Consider the following 11,436-nt stretch of genomic DNA (forward strand, 5'->3'; position numbering starts at 1 on the left):
GAGCAAAATAATAATAAAGTCTAATCAATAGAGAAAGGCAACTTAAAAAGGTGTGTCTTCAGCGTACGTTTAAAAGTAATAAAATTATTACAAGAACGAATGTTCACTGGAAGCTCGTTCCATAAAATTGGGGCTGCAGAACAGAATGCCCTATCACCATACTTTTTTGTCTTGGTCATGAATGTATTGAGTCTAAAATCGTTGGCAGAACGAAGTTCGCGCCTAGGTACATAAAAACTTATTAAATCTCTCAGATATTGTGGACCAGCACCATATAAACATTTAAAAGTAATAATTAAAATCTTGTAAATGATACGCTGGTGTACAGGTAGCCAATGAAGTTCCTGCAGAAATGGTGTAATATGATCAGAACGCTTTGACCGAGTTATAACTCTGGCTGCTACATTTTGAACATGCTGAATGCGATTAATCAAATACAGTGGTAAGCCATACAGCAAAGAATTACAAGAATCGATACATGAGGAGACAAGCAAATGGATAAGTTGTTCAGTGGCAGATCTGGATAGGTACTTACGAATGAGGGCAATGTGTCGAATATGGAACATGGAAGAGCGACAAATATGACTGACATGAGATTTCATAGTGAGACCGGAATCAAGAATGACGCCAAGGCTCTTTGCTTGACATTGGTTTGAAATCAGCGCATCACCTATACGAAGACTTCGCTCAAGACTTGAATAAAAGTCAAAATTCTTAGAGAAAATTACAAATTCTGTTTTATCATCATTAAGGCGTAGAAAATTTGAGGACATCCAGGCTCTGACATCTGAGACACAGGATTCAAGATTACTTAAAGTGACATGGTAATTTTCACGTCGAAAAGACATGTACAGATTTGAGTCATCGGCATAAAAATGATATTTACAACCATGACGAGCAACTACGTCGCCTAGGGGGGATGTGTAAACATTAAATAAAATTGGGCCAAGGACTGACCCTTGCGGTACACCTGTTTCCAGAGGATAATAGGGCGACTGGGTAGAATTTATGATTACCGCTTGTCTTCGATCGGAGAGATATGACTTAAACCACATCAAAGCATTACCAGAGACACCGAAACGATGGTGCAAACGCTCTAACAAAATTTCATGATTAACCGTATCAAAGGCGGCAGAAATATCTAACATAACTAAAAATATTTATATACGCCCTTTTATTAAATATTATTTAACAATTTTATATGCTGTCTGGTACTGCTCATATGCAGAGCAGGAAAAATTTTAAGAAAAGCAACCTTCATTGGTACAAATCAGAATTCTGGGTAATTTATTGTGCTGTGCATGTAATACCATGGTTTGCCAATCAGTGATTTTGTGTTTTTGGAAAAAACTGCTTTGTCTCCACTAGACAAAAAAATTGGTTCAAGGTAACCTTTGGAAAAAAATTGTTGCCATACCAATTTCTTGTAGCTCCACCCAAATATCAGATGGTTCAACCCTTATTTACTGTTTAGACAGACTGCTGAGGCAGTACTGTGACTGCGCATCAAGTAACTGTAATACTAACCATATTTCTGAGGGTCTCTGTTACAACTGCGTGACTTTGGCATAAATTCTGATCATCGTTCAGGATTTCAGTAAAGTTGGGTTCTTTTGCGAGTATATAATAATGACAGAGATATTAATTTTGGTCAAGAATATTTATAATCATAAATCTACAACTGTGTGAATTTGGCATGATTACCAGTCGTCATTCAGGATTTGAGTGCAGTAGGGTACTTTTGTTAGTATACAACTGTGAAAGAAATATTGAATTTTTATTAACACTTCATAATCTAATTATATTAATATTTTTACACTCTTGCTATGACTGATAACGCCTTATCCCCTGTGGTTATAGAAACATTGAAAACAACGATACCTTCAAAATTGGCTCATAAACTAACTGCTAGATGTCATCAGAAATTGAACCAATAGACAAATGCGACGTAGCAGCTGATACAGATGTCCTCTAACTAGCTGCTTACAACCTTTTCGAACTTTTGAGTAAATCTTGAGATTTCTTTGACTCAGTCTAGGACATGTATGATGCGTATTAAAATTAATCACTGAATCAGTGATAAATTAAGTGAGAGAGTCGATCACGTTCACTCCACGCATGCGCAAAGAATTACAAAGTGCGAAGTCGACATCGCGCTCTGACCTAGGCTATCTCGACGTTTCGCACAAAAGTAACACTGACTAATGCCTTATAAACTTGCCTGGTGACTTGACTTTACACAATCACTGACTTGAACCGAGTCTATGTAGTATATGTACTATGTGCGTCGCAACTTACACTCGCCATACAAGTTGACAGCTCCGTTGTCAGTGTTGACTAAAATTTTCCAGTTTCGCGTTCGCGGTGACCTCATCAGTTCATCGTCGAGCACAGTGGTTGTGATCTTGGCCCTGAGGAATACCACAAGACCTCTTGCCTCGCTTTCGAGACTTCGTCGTTGCTTCGCTGACAGAGTTTAGTTGTCAAGGTAATGTGCGCAGCAGGGAGAAGGAACAGACATGCTAACTTTCTGCTACTCCTGCTACTCGACAGACTGACGTCATCGATTATCGATGCTTTTCACAGAGATGATGAGGATGTCACGCGTACGGCGGGGATAGACGTTTCTACTAGAGTACTAGTTGCAAAACATTGTAGCCCACGGGTCGTGCGCCGGCTTCTTCTGTCGTGTTTCAGTCGTGGGCTACAATTATTGCAGCTAACCTGACCCCTGTTTTCAAAATCCAACTTACAGTATGATGTATCGGTCACATGATTACCCAGTATTTTACGCGTATTTTTATCTGAAACATCGTTGCGATACATGAATCGATTTCAACCAGAAATTATTTGTATCTGTTTTCCCTGGAGCACAGGTGCCTGGGTTGCCATGCCGATGTACATGCCCATCTCTCTCTATGCATGTACACCGGCAACCCAGGCACCTGTGCCTGGAGCAAACGGCATAAGCGGCCTTCGACAGTCAAATTTGTTTGATATTCTGTGTTATTTGGGGTATTTTGTATTTGCAGAAGTCCATCCTTGGTTTGATGGACTCCCGGGGATTGACTATAGTAGCTAGAGAAGAAACAGTTCGACAGGTACCGTATGCATGCAAGCTTGAGAGAGAAAGGGCGTTGACCTTTACACTGACCTGGTATAAACTACAGAATGAAAAACTGCATGTCGATGTTGAAATGGTGCGTGGACACGTGTCCATAGTACAAGACAGAGATATGAAATCCCTTTTTGCGTAATTTGATATATAAAGCTTCCGCTAAGATACAAAAAAAAACTTTCATCGCATTTAATCTATGTTTTTTTGCAAACAATATGTTTACCCTGGACATTCTGTTGCCAATCTTTGACAATAAACGATCATAAAAGAATCCAGATAGTTAGCATATACAAATATTCCATCATCTGCACCAAACCTTTTACCATTAATGCTCTTTTTGTCTTTTGTTTTCACAGAAAGAAACAATAAAAAATAAAAATATGAACAAATCTAAACAATTGAAAAGAGGAATCGTATTTCTTTTTTAAACCACTTTTATTGTTGCACCCAACATGGCGTATTTTCAATTTCAAATCACTTTTTTTTTTTTGCAAACATTCATTCAGTTTTACTTAATTTGTGAACCCAAGATTAAAATATTGGTTGGGTTCACCTTTTAGCTTGTCATGCAGTCATAAGTTGCCAGATAAAGAAGTTAATTTATGCAAATGTATGCAAACCACCCAAAGTTCCTGGCTGCTCTTTTCTTCCAATTTCAAGATTTCCTAATAATTTTACTTAACTGTAGCTAGGTCAAATTTTCTGAAATTTTTACATTATGTTTTTTGAATGTTGGGTAACAAAACCACTATTTTGTTTGGCAAGAAAGTTCTCACATTTTGATAAGGAGGCATTTTAATTTTGCTAACGTTTTTTATCACTTTGTCACTCTTTCAACTCATGCCATTTTAGAATGAGGATAGATAATACAAAATATAAGTTGGTTTTATCTACATATACTCTTGTTTTAAGTGAAATATAACATTTCAGAAAATAGTATCAAGTTTTTGACAACTTACTTTTTATCATTAATACCAATATTGAGGTTTATTACCCCAAATATAGACCCCCTTCATCCTTCGAGTAAACTATTGCTACCATACTAAACAAGGTTCTCTGCTTTTTGAAAATATACAGTATGAGGGGGTTTCCTTGTAATGTTGGATGAGAAATATTCCTTTAAAAAAAACTGTGTTGGCAATGTGCAGCTTCACTTTAAAGGGACAAAGTCGCCCATTTTTCATGAATTTTGTTTGATGCGAGTTACTACTTATATTGTTTGACATGTTGAAAGATACCAGATGAATGGGTGACCATGCATATATTCGACCCTGGTTTTAGACAAATTGAATGAAACCAGCGCGAAAATGAATTAACGGTCATGACCGTTAATTCATTTTCACGATGGTTTCATGTATCGTGTCTAAAACTGGGGTCGAATATATGCATGGGCACCCATTCATTCAGTTTCTTTCAACATGTCAAACAATATAAGTAGTAACTCGTATCAAACAAAATTCATGAAAAATGGGCGACTTTGTCCCTTTAATTTGTATTTTCTTGTATATTTATTGATTGTAACTAGAGTGTTCACATTTTAAGACTGTGTTGAGTCAGAAAGTATGACAGGATATCTTGATAAAAAGTTCTGTATTCTGTATATTGCTCATAGGCTTTAATTTGTATTCTCTCTGTTTCAGACCATGAATTGTCATGTTGTAGTTGTGCTCACCCTCCTTGTTGCGGTGCTGAGTGTATTCCTTGGGCTGTATTTAACATCCTCTGAACCGGCAACCCCACCGGAATACGGAGATGGATGGTGGGGCCGTGGTGAGAGGCCAGAAGAGGAAGAAGACACCAGTATCCGACAGGTGTGGATTTCCATTCCGGATTCCATGCTTGAAGATCTGAATGTAAGGCTTGATCGGCGTCGACTCTTTGAACCACTTGAGGAGAGCAAATTCCATTATGGCTTCAACCCGCAGTACTTGGAGAGAATTATGCATTATTGGAGGAACAACTACAACTGGAAACAACAGGAACAGGTCCTCAACACATATGACCACTACAAGACAAAAATCGAAGGACTTGATGTTCACTTTGTCCATGTCAAACCAAAAGTGGAAGATCCATCCAAGGTCAGGCCTCTCCTGATGGTGCATGGCTGGCCCGGATCATTTTATGAATTCTACAAGATTCTTCCGATGCTGACAGATCCTTTGAATCATGGTGGAAGTGAAGATGATGTATTTGAAGTAATTCTTCCCTCTATACCAGGATATGGATTTTCAGAAGCTCCGCATAAACAAGGTATTAAGGTGGTTGGAAAGGCTAGAGCGTCAGTTATAAACTTCAACAAAACTATTAAAATATAAAAGTAGTCAACATTCTCTGTGGAATAAAAAAAACTAGACATTTGGGCACAAAGGCATTGCAGAGTTACAGCCTGTTGAAACTTCTGAAAAACTGACCAAATAAGAAGAAGTTGGGGAGTCCTTAGTGTATTAACTATGGTAGAGGTCCCCTAGCTTTTAATAAAATGTTTAAAAAGGGAAAGTCATTATTTGCTGTTTTTCAGGAAAGTTTGACAAGGCGGTGCTTGCATTCAGAGTGAGTAACTGCTATTGTAAATGCATTTTTAGATTCTTTGAGTGTCAAAGAGGTGTCAAAAGTGAGATTTACCAAAAAGACTACTCTGTGACTTCAAAAGAGGGGTGCAAATATGGCTTGTTTTCAACATTTTTGACAGAATAACAGTTTTCCTACATAATTATATACCAATTTAATCCAACCTTTGAAATGAGATATGGACGTGGATTTTTACAGCCTATTAACAAGGTTACAGATAAGATATGTGCGGCAAAATTTTCCTGTATTTGAAGTACTTTTTGAAGAATCATATTTTGAAATTTGAAAGAATTTTAATTATTTTTTGATATGTAAACCCATGTAAAATCATAAAAACAGATTTATTTACAAATCCTGCCGTACAAATCTTACAAATAATAGTGTCAACATATTTATAACTAATTTGGTAATATTAATACTATCCAATTATTATTAATTCAAATATGTAAAAAAATATGAAAAATTAAATTTTAATATTTACTGGTGTCATATTTCAAAATCATGGCTGCAAATATACAATTTTTATATTCTTTGGAGAAAGTATTAACTGAGAGAGTTATCCTGAAAATTTGAACTAAATATCTTGATTCTAACACTTGAAACTTGACATTAACTCTGAGAAAAGAATTGGTGCAAAAATAGCCTTTCCAACCACCTTAAAGCATTTGCATTTCAGAACTTATCAAATGCCCCTGAAGCTGAAATATAATGAATTTTTTCTTGGAATAATTTTTGTATTTTGACATGAACAGCTTTTCTTCTTCATCACAGGTGTTGATGGTCTTGCTTGCTACTGCTTGAAACATTAAAAAATAACATCTAATGATAATATTAACCTTGTACAGAAAGTTAGTATATTCATGGAAACCTGTCAATTTTATTTTCCTAAGACCTACAGTCTGCTTTTCTCTCTTGCTTTATAGGGTTTGATGTAATAGCTGCTGCCAGAGTATTTGATAAGCTGATGGTACGACTTGGATTTGAAAAATATTACTTCCAGGGAGGTGACATGGGATCTATCATTGGTTATTTTCTGAGCCTTATACAGCCCAGGTAATGAATTATTCATGAACAATTCATGACATTAGCGCAGTATGCTATCAGTGAAATCATCACTGTATTTATAATCAAAATTATAATCACAACTTTTGAAATTTTCTTTTTGGAAATACTTCAAATTCTGCTGTGGATACATATGCTGTAATTTTTTTCTAGTTTCCCAAACGTTTATATGGTAACAATGTTCTGGTGGATTCATTGCAATTATTTAAACACTGTTGAGTGTTTGTTTGTATTCTATGATATAAAGTTGAAGGCTTTTACATTTATGAAGTTATTGAGGAAGGAAATTTTGATTTTTGGTTGCCATTGGGATGAAATTTTTTCCTCTGTGGCTTCAAGAGCCAGTTTCTGATAAATGATGCATGATTTTCAGGTCAGCAAATATTCTTTACTAATAATGCGAAACTATCCTTTGATGTGCATACACTAACAATGCTCATTAATATAATTTGCATAAATGCATATATTTACTTGGGAAATTTTAGCATTATATGGTTCTGGAAAAATCACTACGAAGTGTATCAGCAGCATGAATTCATGTCAACACCTTTTTGTTATTTGAAAAAATTGACCTCTTTTTAAACACTATAGTTCACAAATTAACCCTTTGAGTACTGTAACTTTTCCCACCAAAATTTTATTGCAACATTTTACCGATTCTTATGAATTTTTCTTTAATTTTTTAAATAATTTTGGACCAGATGGATATCACATTTCAAAATTTTGGCAAAAATCTGAAACAAGGGGTTTATTTATATAGGTTACAAAATTGACTTTGGCGCTCAAAGGGTTAATGCACACAAACATTTATACAGATTTTTAATTGCTACACATGTCCCCTCCATTCATCTTATTTTCTTAAATGATGGGATGGAAGGATGAGGAATACTGCCCTCATATCATGAAGGTAGCTGTTTTCACCACAACTACGACTGCAGTCTCACATTCATGATCCCTGTAATTTACATCCTCTGTAATTTCATTTCTATTTTACAATGACAGCCATGTTTTAGGTTACCATACCAACATGCCAACTGGCCAGCCACCATACTATGTTGCAAAACTTGTCATCGGTAGCATCTTCCCGTCTCTGGTCATCAATGACGATGAATATGATCGCATCTTTCCTGTGGGTGAAAAATTGACTGAAATGATTGCAGCCACTGGATACTTGCACCTGCAGGCTACAAAACCAGACACAGCAGGTTGGTTACAATCAACTCACTCTGATAAATAGTACACCATACCCTTAAATGAATACTAATGTTGTATCATAGTATCTTTAATGTACATACTTAATTGACTGGGTTATATTTTATAAAGGCAACAAAAATTGACTTTGGCGCTCAAAGGGTCAGGACAACAACTTTGTGAAAATTTTCACCCATTGGAATAGTTTCTTTTATACCTGTATTTCTGTTGATGATACCCTTATACTGTAGTACCAGGATTGACACTGATCCTAGCTGTGTACTTCCTTTATTACCGTATAATAGGGTTTGGATTAACAGACTCCCCAGTCGGACTGGCGGCTTACATCTTAGAAAAACATTCCCATCCAGTGTACAATGACCTTGAAGATGGTGGCCTTGAGAAACACTTCAGCATTGATTACTTGCTGACTAATGTCATGATCTACTGGGTCAACGCAAACATCGCACCGTCGATGAGATTGTACAAAGAAACAGTTCCAAAGTTGTTTTCCGGAGCAGTCAGGTAAGCGTTGATGATGCTTATTGATTCAGTGGTGAAGAGTCAAGGTAGTGACAGACTTTAGATGATGTTTATGGGAAAGAGAGAGACAGAGACAGAGACAGAGATGGGGAGGTAGGTGGGGGGGGGAGAGAGAGAGAGAGAGAGAGAGAGAGAGAGAGAGAGAGAGAGAGAGAGGGCCCTATAGGGGTTGGGAGGGGAGGGAGGCGTATAGAGATGGAGAGCAGGAGAGAATATGTACAGAAGGACAACAGAGACAAAGAAAGATACGGACAGACAGGTATGACAATATCATGTACTGTAAGTGTCATAAAGTAGCTGTGGCTTCTTTCAATTGTTTATATTGGAAAATTTTATGAATGTAATATATAATCTTACATCTAATTTTCTGGGTATATTCAGTGTGACAGTGTTTTAATTTGTATGTAGCAATCTATACATGAACAATGATTCGGTTAGAGCAATATATACATTAATGATTGTCAGCTTAGCCAGACAAAAAGTTTTGATTTCTCATCATAGATTACTTCAAAAACAGTAAAAGAGTTGGGCTACAAAAATAATAATAATAATAATATTTGGTTCTTATATAGCGCACATATCCACAAGTAGATGTGATCAAGGCGCTTTACATTATTATTACCCCTGGTCACTGGACCTAATATTATACCACTCAACTCCCTGGGGAGCAGACAACAGCTCACATGTGCAGCCAATAAGCGCAGCAGAGCTAAACGCACACATAACAACCTCTGTCCTACCAGGTACCCATTCACTCCTGGGTGGGGAGAAGCAATGAGGAATAAAGTGCCTTGCCCAAGGACACAACACCACAGCCATGCCGGGGCTCGAACTCACCATCCTTTGATCGTGAGTCACTGCTCTAGCCACTGGCCCATGATGCCAAAATTTATCAACAGACAAAAATATACCTACTAAGTTCACATTCAATTTATTGGATACTTTTCAATATATTTTGCAATTCATAAGAAAATAGACTCCATTGCTAATGTGTCATTATCATTTGCATACACAAATACCGCTTATTAATAAACACTGTGTACTTTGATTCCAGGCATATACTTACAGATGCGTTCACTCCATTTGCTTTTATTCCAGCTATGTAATCAGCGTACCCACTGGTATTGCCGCATTTCCATTAGAAATTCCGTATATACCAGAAAACTGGGCCAAGCAGATATTTCCCGACTTGGTCAGCTACACCAGAATGCCAAGAGGCGGCCATTTTGCCGCCATGGAGGAACCACTTTTACTGGCTGAAGATCTGAGACAGTTTGTAAGAAAGATTGAAGAGAGGCAATAAATACTGCACCCACATAGGGTACATCTGTTAGGGAAAATTTATATGAGGGCATATCAGATAAAAAGTGACAGTTAAAGAATTAAAAGTTGCAGTTGATTTCAACTAAAGCTGCAATATGGTTTCTGAAAACCAACAAGTGTGCCAAATCGTTTCAACTTTCCAACCATCAAATTCCATAGTTTAGTAGGTAATTCAGTGAAAAATGGATAACATTTTTACGTCATCCAACGGTTCTAATATTAGCACTAATTAAACAAAATCTGAAATCATTTATCGCATTTCATGACTTTTATTTTGAAGACATCTAAAATATGACAATGCCATTGAATTTTCATAAGAAACACAACCGGGAGACTGTAACAGGACAGAAGCTGAAACTGTTGATTACTTTTTCAATATTTTTATGCAATGTATCAAATACAGTTTTTGTTGTCTCCCTACACCATGCTGAAACACACAATATTCAGCTTGGCACAAAGCCTGGATATGTAAACACCATTGTTGATAATTAGAGTCCAGACTGCAAGTCATTTGTCAATGATACAAATGCACAGTACACATACACATGCTTTGTTGGCAAGCTGAATTCTGGACAGTTCAACATGCTATTGTAGTCTATAGGGAGTAGAACAAGAGCACAGTCAATAAAACTGGACAAAAATATTGTCAAAATTATCAAAGTTAATACAGCTATACTGCTCTCCTACTGCCTACGGGCAGTGTCACTGTCACTGCGTACCAACAGTGACAGGGATATCTTTGACTCTGATGTAGTTGAAGAAGAGTTTGGGTCAAATGACGCTCATGACAGTGAAACATACTTGTACATAATATCAGGCTGGAGAGCAACACATGGGAGACCAGGAGACTTGGCAGTTATTGTTAAACAATGGCCAAAAGGGACAATAGGTGTATCAATGTTCACAAAACAGTGTGCATCTCCTTGAATGTTATGGTACAGTTTACTTGTATTCCTACAAGGCTATCTGTATTTGTCATTTTAAAATGAATACATTGTCCAACAAAGATGTGAATAATCGGTAGGTATGTTGAACTTGATATTTTATTTCAAAATTGTATTATTTATGAACATCATTTTTTGTGGTTGATTTGTTAAAATTATGTCAAAGTGCTTTGAGCTTATTCACATAGCCTGAGTCTGAATATGCAACAGTGTTACGGTGTATTGACATTTCAATGAATGGCTGGACTGAAATGCAACTGACAGCAATATAAGTATTCATAAACACAAATGCAAATTGTGTTGATAGGCTGAATATTCAACATGATAAGATGTAAAACAAGAAATGGGAATTGATACAAAAATCAAAAATACTGAAAAAGTATCAAAATTTTATGTTTGTAATGTTATTTGCTTAGGGATTATGATCGATAAAATTGAACTTTTGAAGTAGGGATTTTTGAATTCCAGTATATTATTAAACAAGATAGGTCACTTATAATCACCTAAAGTCATTAAATGAAAAACTATTTAAGTTCATGCAGTGAATGAAATGTTCACATTCTTATCGTACAACTTTGAACAGTAATGATTCTTAATTTAAATGAAAAAACGTGTGAATAAATGGAACTATTTATTTTTTCAAAATTTGCCATTATTACACCCAAAATTTCAGAGATTAAAAGTTTT

General features: G+C 36.3%; 1 protein-coding gene across 2 annotated transcripts; it reads left to right on the top strand.

The window, feature by feature from the left end:
* Positions 1-2,109: 2,109 nt before the first annotated feature.
* Positions 2,110-10,470, top strand: LOC139115570 (epoxide hydrolase 1-like). 2 transcript variants are annotated; one of them, XM_070677809.1, is made up of 7 exons: positions 2,133-2,488; positions 3,033-3,101; positions 4,759-5,368; positions 6,610-6,739; positions 7,751-7,953; positions 8,245-8,464; positions 9,581-10,470. In XM_070677809.1, the coding sequence occupies exons 2-7, from the start codon at positions 3,051-3,053 to the stop codon at positions 9,783-9,785; spliced, it is 1,419 nt and encodes a 472-aa protein (XP_070533910.1). In that variant the 5' UTR covers positions 2,133-2,488; positions 3,033-3,050; the 3' UTR covers positions 9,786-10,470. The 2 variants fall into 2 exon arrangements, with proteins under 2 accessions (XP_070533911.1, XP_070533910.1); XM_070677810.1 differs by lacking the exon at positions 3,033-3,101 and having other exon boundaries at positions 2,110-2,488.
* Positions 10,471-11,436: the final 966 nt, after the last annotated feature.

Source organism: Ptychodera flava, chromosome 17 (genome assembly GCF_041260155.1).
Source record: "Ptychodera flava strain L36383 chromosome 17, AS_Pfla_20210202, whole genome shotgun sequence".
Taxonomy (NCBI): domain Eukaryota; kingdom Metazoa; phylum Hemichordata; class Enteropneusta; family Ptychoderidae; genus Ptychodera; species Ptychodera flava.